Source organism: Gekko japonicus, unplaced genomic scaffold (genome assembly GCF_001447785.1).
Source record: "Gekko japonicus isolate JY-2015 unplaced genomic scaffold, Gekko_japonicus_V1.1 scaffold85, whole genome shotgun sequence".
In the NCBI taxonomy this organism is placed as follows: Eukaryota; Metazoa; Chordata; class Lepidosauria; order Squamata; family Gekkonidae; genus Gekko; species Gekko japonicus.
The window spans coordinates 1,091,560-1,109,330 of NW_015167531.1; the positions used below are offsets into that span (position 1 = coordinate 1,091,560).

A 17,771-nucleotide genomic window follows, 5' to 3' on the forward strand; every position below is an offset into this window, starting at 1 on the left:
GGGGAGCCTACATTTGAAGCCTCTGCCATTCCCACTCTATTGGTATTCCAGTGCAGGGAAAGAACTGGCCAGGCTGACCCACCTCTGGGCAAAATCCTTCTGTTCCAGACTTCTATGCAAAGGGTGATGGAAAAGCTTGCTGGCTCTAGCATCTAGTATCTGAGAAGGAAGTTTGGCACACACTCATACTCTTGCATTCTCCGAAGAAAAGAAAGTTTTCCTCCATGCCCACTCTGTTTTTCCCCCCTTCTATTAGTAAACCTAAAACTTAATTAGCTGGAAGGAGGTGGGGGAAGAGGAAGAGCAGAGGCACTGGGAACTTCTCTGGCCCGCTCCAGTTTCCCCCAGGGGGCAGTGTGTATGTGCGCTTCCTTCTTGCAAAGCGGAAGGAGCTGCCCAAGCACAGTGAAGAGAGCTGAGAGCTGCTGCAGTTTGCTTTAAATCGCAACGTTTGGTGGAGGGGGTGTGGCCATGGGGAGGACTCAGTGCTATCAGAACAACAGGAGAGAGTGAGGGACGGGGAGAGAAGGCTCCTCCTCCTCTGCCCTGGTAAGTCCGTTCTCTATGCAGCTGCAGTGAACTCTGTTTAATTTTTGGCTGTTTTTTAACTCCCCCCTCTATATTTTAACGTTTTTAGATTTTTCTGCACACCTGGGAAGTAACTCACGTGTACAGGATAATCTCTTTTTCCTCCACACGGTCCCAATCTGCGGAAATAAGTATCCGCACAGAGAGGGGACCCTTGGCTATTAGTATATAGATGCTAAACTCTAGGTTAAAACTTTTGGGGGGATTTGAAGAAAGCCAGAAAGGCTAGAACTGAAGTCAAAACTTTCGCAATATGATACTGTTGGCAAAAGAAGAAAATGTGTTTTAAAAAAGATGGCAGAAACTAGATAGATGGATGGAACAAAATGTGTAAAGAATCTCCAAAGTATACTCTGTATTAAGAATTCTTTTTTTGTAATTTTGTTTTGGAAAATAGATAAACTATTTTTTTTAAAAAACTTTCGCAATATCTGAAAACCATCTGAACTCTTCCAGGTCAACTCACTTTGCCTGGTCCCCAAAGTTACGGGCTGCCCTGTAGCAGTAGCCAACGCAGATGAGGCTGTTTACCTTCTGAAGGCAGGAGAGCCCACGAAGATTCTGCATTCCGTCTATGGCCAGCCCATCACATGTCTAGATGTCTCAGCCAATGAAGTGGCATTCGGAGTCAAAGGCTTCACCTGGCTGATCAACGAGACCAACAAGGTATTTAAGCACTGGGTTCCACAGAATACCTAAAAGGGGGGATCTCTGGCACATTGAGGGTTATTGTTTCATGACAGTGTTGAGTACCAGTGTTGAGTACACAAGTGTTGAGTACCATTGTGTATTAAGGAAGCACCTAAGGTGAGACTGTTTCAATTCAGTTAGGAGCAGAGATGTTACCACCTGCTCTCCCCGCCCCCCAATGAATTAATCTTTTGATGGCAGGTAGATCTGGAGCTGCGGTGGCTCAAGTGGTTAAGACGTTGAACTGCAGGCTGTGGAAGGTCGGTAGTTCAGCAGTTCGAGACCTGAGTGTACCGCATGACGGAGTGAGCTCCCGTCTCTAGTTCCAGCTCCTGCCAACCGAGCAATTCGAAAGCAAGAAATTGCAAGTAGATAAATAGGTACCACCTTCGGTGGGAAGGTAACAGCGCTCCGTGCGCCTCGGTATTTAGTCACGCTGGCCATATGACCACGTAGAAGTCTTTGGACAGCGCTGGCTCTTCAGCTTTGAAACGGAGATGAGCACCGCAACCCTAGAGTCGGATTCGACTGGCTTTCGAGCAAGGGAATCTTTACCTTTTAGATCTGTTCTTGGATATCATGGGTTTACATTCTTGATCAATCTTATGGTTTTCTGTTGGGCAGGCAGGCTGAAATTGTAAGCCACTTTGAGCCCACATTGAGCAGCGGTATAAACAAAAATAAAAAGTTTTGTAGGTCATCATCCTAATAATCCTGCTGAGGCGATTTGACCAAATTCTCCTCCCATAAACAGCAGGTGTCACCTGTTTCTCCCTGGTGTCTTTTTAAACGTGTTGGAAATCGCTCAGCCTGTTTGCACCCACAGGGTCACATTTAGAAGTCCTTGACCTACCTAATTTACCAAGAGCTCTACATGGACCTGAGCATTCAGGTTGGGCACTCCTCCGGGGTTCATTTGTTGCCTGCTCCAAGAGGAGGGCAAACAGCAGAAGTGAGAGAGCTCAGGATTAGCTCAGGGAAGAACCCCCACCTTGCCAAAGCTCCCAGATGCAGGTGTGGGATTCATAAGATAGGGAAGGAAGGGGAGCAGGGAGGCCGAGCCACTATGGGGAAGGAAGGGAGCAGCAGTACTGCAGTGTAGACTGTAGCCAGGCAGATCACGCCGTCGACCAGCTGTCTTGACTGTGTGAGAGGCCAGCCGATGAACAAGCAGCCACTTGTGAGCAAGGCAGCAGATCAGGGAGGTTGCCGTGGCCATACAGCCGCATATAGGTGACCTGTAAAGTCCCATCAAGTCGCCGCCAACGTATGGGCACCCCATAGGGTTCTCAAGACAAGCGACAAACCGAGGTGGTTTGCCATGGCCTGCCTCTGCACAGCAACCCTGGGTGTCCTTGGTGGTCTCCTGTCCGAGTACGAAGCAGGTCTGACCCGGCTTAGCTTCCAAAGTCTGATGAGATCAGGCTAGCCTGGGCCATCCAGGTCAGGGTACAGTCGCGTATAGGCACCTGATTATGTCTTGCATTTTTATCTTGTACATGGTTCTCCCTTCATCTTTACAACCCACCTAGTGAGGTGAGCCTGGGAGTATGTGACTGGCCCAGGGTTGCCAGTGAACTGGGGTTGTAATGTGCCTGGATCTCTGCAGGTGGTTCATGGCTTTCCCTGGTTGGTGTGTGTGTGTGTGTGTGTGTGTGTGAGTGAGAGAGAGAGAGAGGAGTGACAGTAACCCCCATCTCTCTCTGGCTGAGAGCACTGGGTTCCATGGTCTGTTTGTCCCTTTCCCCACACAAAAATGGTATTATTCCCATGATGCAACACTGAGGCGAGCTGAGCTGCTCCTCCGGGATTGTTAGTTGATGAGCGCATCTCCTTGCCTCGCTGAGACACAGCAGAGAGAGTCAGGCCGTTTTTTGGTTTTTTTTGTACAGCCGTAGGCCTCTAGAGGGAACTCTTTGCCTTTCTGTAGCAGACTTCAGATATTCTGTTTGCTGTATCTTCTTTCTGAGATGCTTTTTTAACAGCACAAGCCTCCTCAGAACTGCCCACATTGTGAATGCGTCACTTCATTTAGAAGCACCGAGTGCCTGGAGGGATTTAGAAGCCGGTCATAATAACAGCGGAGCATGGCTGCCCAGAGGTATCCCCGGCTTCTTTCTCCCTGCAACACTCAGGGCTGCTTCACACATTATAGGGGACAAAATGTGTGTGTGCGCGTGCACACGGGTGTATTTGAAGCCGCAACCTTCTCCTCAGGGAGCCACTTTCTGCAGTCTTGGGGAAAATATCATGTAGCCATATCAGTACACACGCAGCCCTCAATGGAGCAAACAGTGGCTCCCCGGGGACATTTCAGAAAAGGGGGAGTCCTAAGCTCTTGCTCCCCACTTGCCACTGTCCTGATCAGAACTGGTTCTCCATGTCTCAGGGAAGCGTGGAACTACCAGGGACGTTGTGTGACCTGACCCAGGGATGTACTCAGGAAAACCAGATCCTCTGAACTGCATTCCTAAGGATGCTGCTAGGATCAAGGCAAAAACAAGGCAGTAAGATCCTCTGCTCCAACCCATGGACTTTAAGGCTCAAGCCTCTTTTTGCCTCTGAGCTCTCACCACTTCAGTGGTCATCACAGATTGCTCTAGATCATCGTTCCTGCTACTGTGTGATGCTTAGGTCTGCTTTCTGCACTAACTTTCCCCTACATTTGTACAGGGGAAGCAGTATTTCCAATATAGTCCACTGTGAAAATATTCTTTTTAAAAAATAAGTATTATTTTTTTATTTGTTTAATTTATACTCCACTTTTTCCCCCCGGTGGGGACCCGAAACAACTTCCATTGTTCTCCTCTTCTCTATTTTATCCTCACAACAACCCTGTGAAGTAGGTTAGGCTGAGAATGTGTGACTGGCCTAAGGTCACCCACCAAGTTTCCATGTCGAAGTAGGGATTCAAATCCAGGTCTCCCCGATTGTCGTCTGACACTGTAACCACTACACTATACTGGGTTCCACCGATATCAGGGACTCATCAGGGTTTGGGGAGATACAGTGGTAGCTAGCAGCTAACTTGCTTTAAAGCAGAATGCTGGATTTTGATGGATATTGGGTGTTTTAAAAAATAAGATTTGTGACAGATTCAGATATATTGTATCCAGTGTTCCCTCTAAGCTGAGTTAGTGTGAGCTAGCTCACAGTTTTTTAGCCTCCGGCTCACACATTTTTGTCTCAGCTCAGGAAGCAGGGCTCCAGAGCAAACTAGTTAAAGCAGTAGCCAAACTGCTTGCTCACAACTTTAATGCCAGTAGCTCACAAAGTAGAATTTTTGCTCATAAGACTCTACAGCTTAGAGGGAACATTGATTGTATCTGCTTGTTCTCCCTGTGCAGGGAAAAAAAAATTCATACATGAAGTGACCCTGGTCAGAACTGCATAGACCATAGCAGCCATGTAGTGTTTCCCCAGCAGGCTTGCGTTCTGCATAATGAATGATGTTGTTTAATTTTTAAAAAGCATTGTATAAATGTGTGTGCTCAAAGCACTTTGCATGCGTTACGTCGGTAATACTTACTTCCAACCTGTAAAAAAAGACTGGCGTTATCCATTTATTACTGGGTCAGCACAGCTGGGCATCTCCTGAGGCCCCTTGCCTAGCAGGGGGCTCACTAGCAACGTTTGGCCTATTCCCCCTCCAGAACTGGAAGACCACCCTAGAAACCATGTCACAGGGGACCTCTGGGGGGATCTTGGAAACTGTCGCTAGGATCGGAGCCCGAAAGTTCCTTTATGCCCTGCAAGCGTCAGAGGGAAGGGGCTTATGAGTGTTCAGAGGTATGGTCCTCTGCTCTCTTCTTCCAAATAGTGTCTGTGTGTGTGGGGGGGTGTGTGCACGTGCATGAGGGAGCAGCTTGTTTAGAGGGGGGAGGGTAGTGACGGACATCGTCCTTGTCCCCTCCCCAAACCTGGAGCTGGCCCTGTACAGAGGGGTGGGGACGTTGAGGGTGGATGGGGGAGGGGGGAAGAGAAAGAAATAGCTAGTTTTGCCAAGACCACCCAGTGTAGTATGATGATGGAGGTGAGATTTGAACGTCAACTTCTTGCACATAGTTTATACCAGTCTAGTGTACCAGCGCTTTGGAAGCGTGGAATGTTCCTCCCTCTGCTTGGCTTCACACAGAAAAGCATGAAGAAAATGGAGCATGGCGGATAGAGAAGTGTACTTGATCTGGGTTGAGTTCCAGCTCTGCTACGGCTATCAGCAAGTCACTTTCTTCCCTTCCCTTCATTTCCTCGGTGGCAGAAAAAAGAGTTTTTCTTATTCTCTGATCCTGCAGAAGCACGCCCGATTCTATGCTGGGTGCAGAATCCAGCCTGCTGAGAATTCTCACATTTTTCCACGTTTTGCATTTGCTTTTGTTTTTTGCTGAAATCTCTGCAATCGGAGAGGAGGTGGCTAGATAAAATGAACATTAAGGGTGTGGAGAAAATGCTGCCCTTTGCTGTGAAACCAAAGATAGGCAAAGCAATAACACTGGCAAAATAAACGATGACAAAGAAGAGCAGTTCCGTGCAGGTGTTCCGTTTGCCTGGTTTCTGCGGGCTGCAAAATTCAGCAACTGCTTTTTGTTTTATTTATTTATTTTGCCACAAGGTATGCATTACCCACAAATGTCATGTAAGATTATAGAGTACATGGATCCCTGACAGCAGAGGCTTACCTCAGAGGGCAGTGATAAGGATTGCAAAGCTCCTGGAAATGGAAAAACTCTATCCAGTAAATCACAAGCAGCCTAATGATACGCCATCAGCATTGTAAATGCCTCTCACTTGATCACTCTTGGTATTTCCATGGGTACTCCACTTAACTCTGGTATAGCCTCTGTGGCACGGGGCCTCTTGGGAGGGAGAAGAGTGAGCTGTTCGTTTTATATTTCTGTTCTTCATGCCTTGCCATGCAAGCCCGCTTCCTCCTTCCAGCAGGCCTTAGATCAGAAGACCGAAGGGCCTCATTCGAGCCCCTAACAAAACTGGAAAGGGAACGTTCTGCCCCCAGTTCCCCATTCCATGATGCGGACTCATCGCCTAATGTAGTTGTGAAGTCTTTGGTGTGCGCTGGCAGATGGTCTCAAGCAGCGCATCAGTGTGTATCCTAATCAGGAAGACGGGGCCGAAGGAGTCCAGACGGCTGGGATGTGTTTGACAAGGACGCAGGCTTGCTTGGCATCGCCGGACCGGCTGACATCACGCCGGAAACTAATTACTAATGTCTATTACGATAATTATTCCCCAGACGTGAAGGGACTTTGCATTGGTTGATTACTCTCCGGTCTTTCAGTAGATGAGCCTTTTGATATTGGGGACGTGTCGGTGCGTTGGCTGTGTTTTGGGGGGGGATGGAAGCTTCCGCTCGCTCAGCAAGTCATGTTGCATTTTCTGCTTTCTGGAGCCAAGAGTTTACAAACTGTTGGCAAAAATGCCATACAAGCTGGAGCACATTTAGACCAACTCCATGCTTTGCTTCTTCAATGTGATACAGTCACAGAGCCATTTCATACGAAAGCTGTTTACCAAAGAATTTTTAGTTGCCTATTAACCAATTAGTGGGTTAATTAAATGTGTTTGCGTGGTACCAGATCAACTGTAGATCCCCTTGGGAGGGCTTAACACTTAAGTAAAGGTGACCATGTGTTGTCCTAAGGAGTATTCTGGTATTTTCTTTTTCATGCCCTATTACAGTAATATTACCGTAGTGGAATTTGTTTGGCATGTACACCAAATACTCACCCCTAGACTGTGGCAGAACTCATCTGGCTCAGTAAGGGCCAATGACACCCAGATCTGACGTCATCAGTAAGTGCCTCCATACAACAGGTTGACGCGGAAATGCACAAAGAGCTCATGTGGCATCAGCCTGAGGATGGAGAGCTTGCAAACTGATCAGGCCTGCTCAGATCCTGAGAAGGAGGAATCAAAGTCAGGAGCTGGGAGACAGTGACGGAACTGAGCTACCAGGAGTGGTGTTCCTAGCCTGGCAGAGACCCAACACAACCAAGAACACCCTGGAGGAACCTTAACCCTAACCCTCTCCTTGACAGCCAGAGGGAGAATAAACGAGCAGAGGCTGTCTCTCCCAGCTCCCTAAAAGAGCCAGTTTGATGTAGTGGTTAAGAGCGGCGGACTCTAATCTGGAGAACTGGGTTTGATTCCCCAGTCCTCCACATGCAGCCAGCTGGGTGACCTTGGGTCAGTCACAAGTTTTCTCAGAGCTGTTCTCTCAAGAGCAGTTCTCTCAGAGCTCTCTCAGCCAGGGGTCTTTTGGGGCCGGAGCACTGCTCCGGGAGCCCAGACTCTGGAACAAACGGCAGTGGCAGCAAGCCCCGCCCCCAGCTCCCTGCGCTGCGGCCCCCTGCCAGAAGAGGCCCCCCGCTGCCTCCCGGGGTAAGTGAGGGATCCGTGGGGGGGTGGAGGCAGAAGAGCCCCCCCCACCGCCTCCTGGGGTAAGTGAGGGATCCGTGGGGGGTGGGGGTGGCAGAGGCTTGATTGGGGGAGTGGGGGGGGGGAGAGCCTCCCCCTCCCCCCACCCCTTTGCCCCCTTTCTTTCCCTCCCTTCCTATTCTTTCTTTCCCTCCTTTCTTTCCCTCCTTCTTCCCTTCTCTCTCTTTCTTTCCCTCCTTTCTTTCTTTTTCTTTCATTCCTTCGTTCCTTCTCTCTACTCTCTTTCTGTTTCCTTCCCTTTTTCCTCCTTCTGCAGCCCAACTCTAGTGAGAAGGGGTTTAAACTTTAAATCCCTTCTCTCTTCGCTTCTCCCCCCACCCCCGCTGGGGAAGGGAAGGGGAGGCTTTTGAAGATGCCTTCCCCCCCTTTGCTTCCCCGTCTGACATCACTTCCGATGATGCCAGGGGGCGTTGCATATGCTAACGAGCTATTATGCTAATAGCCTAGTAGCTTATTAGCATGCCATATGCTAATGAGCTCCTGCAGCTCTTTTTCTATGAAAAGACCCCTGCTCTCAACCCCACCTACCTCACAGGATGTCTGTTGTAGGGAGAGGAAGGGAAGGAGATTGTAAACTGCTCTGAGACTCCGAGTGAAGGGCGGGGTATAAATCCAACTCTTCTTCTTCTACGTCTTCTGAATTTTCCCCACTCTGATGCTTTTAAAAGACGGTGAGACAGACAGGTGGGTGGGTCAAATGATCAAGGCACAAGGCTCAGGTAAACACTTGTGAAAGACATTTAATCATCAGTTAAAATAGGGTAGACACTTTTAGACACTGGCTTGATTCACTCATCTTTTTCTTTTTTAAAATCTTTTTTGACTCATGGAACAAATTGACATGATATTCTCCTTCTGCAGTGCACACATGCATAACCAGAAGCATGGACCTTCTGGCCCTTGGCTTGCAATCTGTGGCTGACTGGCCAGTGGATCCAGGACCCAACCAGGATGTGGTTTAGTGTACTCTTTGCTTTTTGTTCTGTTTGTTTAAATTGTTTATTAAACTGTAGTTTGGCCTCTCTGTCTCTCTCTCTCTCTCTTTTTTTTTGTATGCCTCTGTGGTCCCCCTTGGGGAGCAAAGCCAGGTAAAATGGCATAAATAAATAAATAAAATTTGGCACCTACCAGTTAATCAACTAAAACTTTAGTTAAACAACTAAAACTTCCCTTGCTTGGTCTACTGGACCAGCAGACATGTTTACCCTTTCTCATAGATGAAATACCAGCACATTTTGCCCCACAAAGTAAAGAATGTTGTATTATCTTAAATATATGCTGAAGGTTGACAGATACACTGAAAAAGCGGGACACTACCATCAGTCCTAATAGGATGAGTGGGAGAGGAGGTTGGATTAAAAAAAAAACATTTTAGGCATTATAGTTACTTTGTGGTTCCCACTAAAAAGCGTAACGTGTTCAAAAAAAATTCAGGTAACTTTTATTCAGACATAACCATGGTTTCATATTCAGATGTAAATGTAAGTGGAGCCTCCATTTCAGAGGTTGTATGTCTTTGGGTTCCTTTGTACTTTTTCTAGCTACTGATTTTGTTCCCTGTGTCAACATTTTTTTAACATCAAATGTGGCCTATTTTCATTCAGCAATGAGAATAGCATGGAGGCAATCCCAGATTCAATGTCATTAGCAAAAAAAAAATCTTTACAGATTTTCAGCTTCATCTAATCATGCATCTCACCAATTACTTGAAAACAGTACACCAGCGCACACCATGTGCTGTGTAAAATAAATAATTTAAAATTTCCCATGAGCCCAGAGGACCCACTTACTTCCTGTAGCTTTGCGTGAGTCGTTGCCGAGGCTGCTACTCCTTCCTCTGCTGAATGGGGCCCTTTCTGCAGTGGAATATTGTCGAGTGGAATGTCATTGGATTGGGAGCAACTGAATGATCCAGAGAGACAGCAAAACCCACCTGTTGGATCACTGCTGTGTTCTGGTGGAAAGCCCAGTGACTCCTGCAGAGAGGCACATGAGTGTGGACTCTTCATAACACTTAGTAAAACTTTTTTGGGGTGCAAGAATTAAGGGTGCCTCCAGTTGGTGGTCAAAAAACTCAAGAATCTCTGATGTCAGAAATCTGGGAAACAGTTATGACACCTACCTTTTATTGATTATAAAATAAAATCATGCACAAACATGCCAGCCTTTTGCATACGTGTGAGCTCCCATTAAGCATACCGTTGTACATCCAGTCCACGGCTGTTTACTTCTTAACACCGCATAGTTTATCCCGGTGGCTGTGTGCGTTTGGCTTGTGCCAATCTTGATTGGAACAGAACTCATTTCTTACCTCAACCCCTTTTCTACTGTGCCAGCCTAGTTGGAACAGAGATGAGGTAAGCGCCCCTTGGAACATCCCCATGACAGATGGTGTTAGGCCCATTCACCTTATGAGGTGAATTTGGAGTTCTTTGTCAAGTTCCTTTGCATCTAACATTTTCACCCAATACTAAATGTTTTTATTTATTTATTGTGAGTATTTTGTGTGTGTGTGTGTGTGTGTGTGCTTGCGAGCACCTAAGTCATGGTGACTCCTGGTGACTCCTGGTGAGGCTGGGTTTTTTTTCAGAGAGGTAGCTTGATTGTCTGCCTCTGCATTCTGGCCCTGGTATTCCTTGGAGGTCTCCCATCCAAGAACTTTCCAGCATCGGCCCTGCTTAGCTTCCGAGATCTGATGAGATTGGGCTTGCCTGGGCTATTCAGGTCAGGGCAACAACACTGAATGTTGAGGGGCATTCTAGGACCTCCAGCACTGAATATCTGTGGCCAGAGCAACAATGTAAACACTTACTCTGGCTTTAATCACCTTCTGCTCCTGTGTAGAGACCCCCATATGTGACTGGTACTTTCCAGACTAAAACGGGGGGCGGGGAGGGGAGAATCAAGCCCTGCCCCAGGGAGCTCACAATGTAAAATCCTACGCTAACTCTACAGAGGAAGAACAAAGTTTGAGTCCAGTGGCACCTTTAAGACCAACAAAGTTTTCTTCAAGGTATGAGCTTTCATGTGCATGCATACTTCCTCAGGTACAGAAATGGAAGATAACCGTTCAAACTTATAGACAGAGACTGAACAGCAAATTAACATGTAACGTGATGAAGATATTTTAAGCTATGCAGAGACAAAATGTCACGGCAGGACCAGGGGGCGTGACACAAGCAAGCAAAAGTCCAGGAACAGTCCGAGGTCAAGCCGGGCAAATCAGGTAGCAAGGTTCAAGCAGGTTTAAATCACAGTCCAAAAGCAGGGTCAGACATACCAAAGTTTCAAGTCCATAAATCACAACAATACCAGAGGAGTCAGAGATGAACGCAGGGTCAACAAAGCCAAAGGTCAAAAGCCGAGGATCAAGCCGAGAAGAATTCCACAAGGTCTGGAGCAGAGATGCAAGGATTCAGGTCCTGAACAAACGACGTTTGCCAGCACAAATGACTGCTGGCAACAGACTTGCATATATACAGTGCTAGCTAATCAACTCATTAGCTAGCCAGGAGTGAGGACAGGATCCTGTCAGTAATCAGGGCTAAGAGATCTTCTGGCACGCATGCGTGCATTCTGCCTTCGCTCTCTCAGCTGTTGTCTTCTTACATTCCTGAGCCTGGTTACAGGTGGAGGCGAGTCTGATGATGAATTACTGGGCTGCAGCAGAGACTGATCCCTTGCAGGTGTTCCCTGGGAGGCTCTATCCTCCTCACCACTTAGATAGCTTTCAGCTACAGGATCCAGTCTTTGCCTTTCTGCTGCAGTACTGTCCTCAGGAGCCTGTTCAGGGTCCTCAGGAGCCTGTTCAGGGGCATCAGCAAAGGCAGGCATGACATCAGCAGGGGCAGGCATGACACAAAACAGGAAGAACAAGTTACGTTTATAGGGTCAACAATCTTTTGGATTTAATTAAGAGGGAACAACAGTGAAGCCATAAATATGTCAAAATAGGAAATAAATGTGTAAAGGAATCCTTTACAATTGTGGGAAATTAACTGAGACTCTTGTCGGACTCTCCATTTGTCTCCTCTCAAGCGTGAAGGTAACAGACAGCATTTTTTTTCTTTTGTTGGGGAAGGGTGCAGTGTTATATAGGTAACCATATTTCAGTTTTAATTGCATTACGTTACAATCACTATACCAATATATAGTTCTAAATACTATACCAATATATTGTTTTTAAGGGTGTTATCAGTGAAATCTATTCCTATATAATGCATTGCATTACAAACACTATTCCAATATATTATTCCAAAAAAAGAAATGCTTTAAAATACAAAGGATTTATAGCCCTTCTTGCTGAGATTGTGTTTAACATATGTAATCAAGATAAGAAAACGATATCCCTGTTAAGTCGGGGGGGGGGGGGTTTGTTCTGGGTGTTGTAATAACTTGTAATTCAGCAACTTCTCTTTCCATTCTGTTCCTAAAGTTCCTTTGTGATAAAACAGCTACTTTGAGGTCACCCATTGAATGTTCTGGGAGGCTGAAGTCTTCTCCAACAGGTTTCTCAGTCTTTTGATTCCTGATGTCTTTTGATTCCTGATTTGTGTCCATTTATCCTTTGGTGTAGGGTTTGTCCTGTTTGCCCTATGTGGAGATCTGAAGGGCATTGTTGGCATTTAATGGCATTTAATGTTAGAAGATGAGCAAGTGAATAAGCCTGAAATGGTGTAGCTGATGTTGTTAGGTCCAGTCATTATGTTGCCTGGGTGTATGTGGCGGCAAAATTGGCATTTCAGTTTATTGCAAGCTCTGGTACTAGTGTCCAAGTTCAGATTAGGTGTCGCATTATTGTGGGTGAGGAGTTGTTTAAGACTGGGGTGGTTGTCTGTGCACAAGAAAAGGTTTGCCCCCAGTGCTTGTGAAAGAGAGCTATCATTGTCTGGTAGAGGTTGTAAGTCGTTGATGATGCATTGAACTGTTTTGAACTGGGAGTTGTATGTGACCACTAGTGGTGTTGTATTATTGTCTTTTGTGGGCCTGTCTTGTTACAGGTTTTCTCTGGCTTTGTTAGTCTGTTTCCTTACTTCATCTGGTGGATACTTCAGTTCCAAAATGTTTTGTTGTAGATCCCTCAGGTGAGAATCTCTGTCTGTAGGATTGGAGCAGAGGCGGCTGTATCTCAAGAGCCTGGCTGTATACAATGGATCATTTGGTATGTTTAGGATGGTAGCTGGAGGCACGAAGGTATGTTTGTTGGTCAGTGGGTTTCCGGTATAAAGTGGCGACTGTGCGTCTATTGTGTATTTTTAAAGTAGTGTCAAGAAAATGTATTTATTACATAGATTGGTTCATTGTCAGGTTGATGGTGGGGTGAAATACATTGAATGCCTGGTGGAATATATCCAGGGCTTCTTTATCGTGTGTCCAGAACTTTATTGGTCTGAAAAGTGTCACTGGACTCTAATTTAGTTCTGCTGCTTCAGATCAACACGGCTACCCACCTGGATCTGTCTACAAAGGAAGGGCAGGAAGATGAATGGGAAGGTCATACAGAAGAATATCCACACATTCAGTTGCACATATTTAGATTTGTCTTCTCTTGAGGATTCAGGAGTAAGCTGTAAACCTTTAGGTTTCAAATAGGGATTTGAAGCACAAGTAACCAGTAGACAGGCTGGCTGTTGCAGATGGAATTGTCCATAATCATTTTCTCATGCAGGCAAATCCAGTCTCCCTTTAATAATAGGCAGCCACTATTGTTGTCTTCCGCCAGCAGGTGAGGACGTCTGGCCTTCCCTCATTGACCCTCCTTCCCGTGTATGCATTTGAAGTGTTTATGTGTCTTGTTCAATTGTTGTTTTTAATTGTTTTTATACTGTGTATTTCTAAAGCTCGTTTTAAAGTTTCTTGATTTTTCACAACCTTGAGAATCCTAAGCTAAGTGGAAAAGCAGCATCAACATGTTATAAATAAATATAGCCAAAAAAGTATTTCAGTATGGTAGTGCTGGCTCTTTTAGGCACAAGTCTGAAGCACTTTCAGCATGAGTTTAGGGCTAGTTAGTAGATATTCTCCAAGGCCTGGAGTATGTTATTTCTTTGTCTATAGTACAATTAAAAAAAGAAACTTTGAAAATTATACCCTTGGTGACAGATACACCCAACGTGCTGGATTTTTGTTTAGAACAGAGCAGCTGTTTACCAGATAAACTGAAGGAAGAGCCCCAGGCAGTGGGCTTGAGTTGAGTATAGGAATATCAAATTGGTTGTATCAAGAGACCTTTCTTGTCTCAGTGCATGATAAAACAGGTTACCTATTTTCTTTTCCTTTCCTGTCTTTGCTTTTTGGAGTCTGAAGGAATTACCTGTCATGGATAATTTAAGTAAATTAAGTGAATTAAGGTAATATTTTCATTAGAGGAGCTAGGACCAGATCAGCGTTGAAGATGACCACAAAAATATTTCCACCCCCTCAAGGCTAGCCCAATCTTGTCAGGCCTTGAAAGCTAAGCAGGGTCAGCCCTGGTTAGTATTTGGATGGGAGACCACCAAAGAATTCCAGGGTTGCTGTGTTGGTTGTTAATATTCAGCACTCAGATCATAAGGATCTAAGTTACAGCAGGCAAGCTGCCGATAACGTCCTGACCGGTTCAGACCAGATAAGGTATGAGGTCAGTAATCATGACTCAGCTTGAAGCTGATTGGACACTCAGTGTATATATGTGGACATGTACGTGCTCTGTATCTTCTTCTCTATGGATATGGTGTTTGGCGGAGCAGTTTGTCAGTGGAGTGTATATATTGTAAAAAAATCTATATATAGTTTACCACAGGACTGTATTGGTGTGGTGCTATATAGAACCTCCTCTGCAGTGAATGCTGGTGAGTGCTGGAGTGGCTGGAAAAGTCCTGGTGGTTGCTTCAGACGCACTGCACAACATGCTGCTCAGAGGAAGGCAATATCAAACCACCTGTTAGTCTCTTGCCTTGAAAACCCTATGGAGTCTCCATAAATCAGCTGCAACTTGATGGCACTTTACACACACACACACATACCCCAAACGTTCACCATTATATTTAGCCATTTTTGCACTGCTGCATCTATGGTTGCATTCTTTCAGTCCCCCACCCTTTCGGTCTTTCTCTGAATACTGCTGAAAAATCCTTTCTTTCCTCTCCATGATAGTTGGGAGCTTCCGTGATAAGACCTGGGTAGTGTTGGATCTATACTCTCCTGCCTTTGCGATGAGCAAAGGTGCCTTGGCAATTATTTCTTTCCTGGTTCTAGAGCAACACTATCATTCCTTGCTCCTGGTATATAGGAAGGGCAACGAAACCTTGGCGTTCCTTAGGCACCAGTCATCCTTGCCTATGTGTGCCCAACCTGGATCTTGTGCGCGTTGTTGCTCGTCGACACATCTTCCCTGCCTCACTTGTTGGATTCTCCTGTGGCTGAAGGATTCATGGCTTGGTAGAATTCTCTACCTGGTGACATCCGCACCCTGAGGGACCTAACTCAGTTCCACAGGGCGTGTAAGATGGAGATGTTCCACCAGGCCTACAGTTGAGGACAGCACAACAACCTTTACCATGCCCAGCCTACGATCTGCCCTATGGAGGGAGAGTCATACAGTATACGCCACTGATTATCTGCTTGATGTCTATTGTTTTTATCTGTGATTAATTATTATTTATCTTATCTTTAAATTATGTATGTTTTAATAATGTTGTTGTTGTTGTTGTTAGTATTATTATTATTCTGCATTAAAAATGCACCCTGCAAAACGTGTCTCCCTGTTTTGGCAATAATTCAGAGATCCTGTGAAACGAGGCAAAAAACCTGTGCTGCTTTAAGGGCAGGGAGCACTGCCCTCTCTACAACTTGGCTTTGTGATATCATTAGGTACCAAACCTAGATTGGGCTGTGTGGTGATGCAGTGACCTCATGCTACCTACATGCCTCCTGATTGGCTCGATCACATGGCCAACACAAAGAAACCATTCCCTTTTTTAAAAGAAAAAGAGGTTCCTGAACAATGGCTTATGGGGGCTGTGAACTGATGTTTTAGGTGGTCTTTTGGAGAATATTTTGGGTCTCACAAACTCCCTTTTTTGTCAATAATGTTTGCTCATGAAAATGCAGCTCAGCCCTACTTCATATCCAGTTGTATTTCTAGGCTGTCCATGGCCCTGATCAGACATCTACATTCACGACATAGAATTCTGTTCCAGGCCTCAAGATCCTGGTCCACAGTGAGGGCCCCCCCCCCACACTCACATGTTATTAGTAAGAAGGATTAAGACTTTCAAAATGGCAGCAGCTAATGAGTGTGGATAGAGAAGGGCCGCCAGGGAGCCATTGGTGAACAATCTCTCCTGGAAAGATTACCTGAATCTCTGGTGTCTCTCGGTCATCCACTTCCAGCTACTCATGTGTTAAAACTTTTCTTGTTGAGAATGAGGGCTAGAAACGTTCTCCAGTTTTCAAAATGAAATTTGGGTTCACAAGATTCTGTTTTGAGGCTCCATGGCACAGAGTTAGAAGTATAGTTTTGTGAGAGTTCACCCTTTGTTCTTCCATTGTGTTAACCTGGGTTTGCATTTCTTAGGGTCAAACGAGGTGATATGCTGGAAGATCAGAGAACAAAATACATAATGGGAAGACCCAATCTGGATCTTTCTCCCTGTATTTTTTTCCCCCCTGACCATCTTACTCGTTGAAGGCAGCTGGTTTGAGAAAAAGATTATCTGACCAGATGGTTCATCATTATCTCTCTTCTCATTGCTACAATAGCAAATGCTTTTGATCAATTCTTAGTCAAGATTTCTGTGGCAAAACCTGAACAACTTATTTGATCTCCAATTAGTGGGAAGATTACTTTTTGAAATGGGTAGTACCTAGGAGCTCATCTTAAGAAACTTATGTATGTAACCTTCAAATGTGTATTTAAGTGGAGTTTTGGATATTGTCACATACTATTTACGGCATTGTTACTTTGGATTTCTGTGTTTGTCGCATGAAAGCTGTACATGCACATTATAGTTATGCATGGTTATTGTTTCAGCTTACACTTTGTAGAGGTCTTAACTGGAGATCAGCATCTCAGACTGACAACTGAGTTCCTTGCGCATGCAGTGAATGCACAGAAGCAAGATCCTCTGTTCATTCTGCACTCTCCCACCTTTTCCCACCCTGTCCTGGCGAAAGGACAACCGCCGTGTTTAATAGATGGGCAAAGGCCCCTTTTCCCGTTTGTCTTTGTCCGCAGGTTAAATGAGTCGAGTGACCTCCTTTCTGCCTCCAGCAGACATCTGCCCACATCCCAACCTTGTCGGGTTTGGCAGTTCTCCTGGATTGGCAGGCTGCTCTCAGGAAAGGTCCATGGCAGAAACAGCAGGGGTTGCAGGTGCTTTGGCAGAGTTCGCTGCCGCGGCCCGGGCACTGTCTGCCCGCATGATGTCTGGCTCGACTCAGAGATGACAGCTTTCAGCTGATTGCTTTGACTCTCTTCAAACTAAAAAACTGAAAGGGGGCAAATCTTTCTTTTAAAAGAACCTCCCTTGTAATTTATATGGCAAGGTTAGGTACTTGGAAGGAGGATAATTTTTTTGCACTCCCGGTGGCTGCAGAGTTAGACGCGTGAGTCGCTTCGGCTGTTTCCCCAGCCAGCATCTTTGAGCTTTGCACAGGTATGCTCAGCACCTGAGAGAGATCTCGTGTGTGTGCGCACACCGGCGCCAATGGAAAGTAACCTCTGGGATGGCATGAAAGTCAATTTTCTGCATGTTCCTCGATGAGGTAGCATTCCCCATGCTGCATGCTGGCTTCTCCCTGGCAGCAGGTTGCAAGATTCTCAGTCTGGCTGGCTGGCTGTCAAGAAATTACATCATATTGGAGTAAACTGCTTTTAAATCAAGCATCCATTATTCATGCATATTAACTGCTTTATGTTCCCCCCCTCCACCTCTTTTTATTCCACACCTCCCTCCCTCCCTCCCCCATGCTGGCTCTTCTGTGTAGATTTACTCTCTTCTCTGCCCCCACCTCCAATTCCCATTCTCCCCCCCCACCCCCATAGATCTTCCAAATCT

The 17,771-nt window shown here is 45.8% G+C and overlaps 1 protein-coding gene across 1 annotated transcript in view; it reads left to right on the top strand.

The window, feature by feature from the left end:
• FBXW8 (F-box and WD repeat domain containing 8) overlaps positions 1-17,771 on the top strand; it is a 113,514-nt gene that overhangs the window by 71,859 nt on the left and 23,884 nt on the right. Inside the window, exon 7 of the mRNA XM_015413428.1 lies at positions 1,045-1,254. Within this exon, the coding sequence (XP_015268914.1) occupies positions 1,045-1,254 (210 nt within the window). The remainder of the gene's footprint in view (positions 1-1,044; positions 1,255-17,771) is intronic.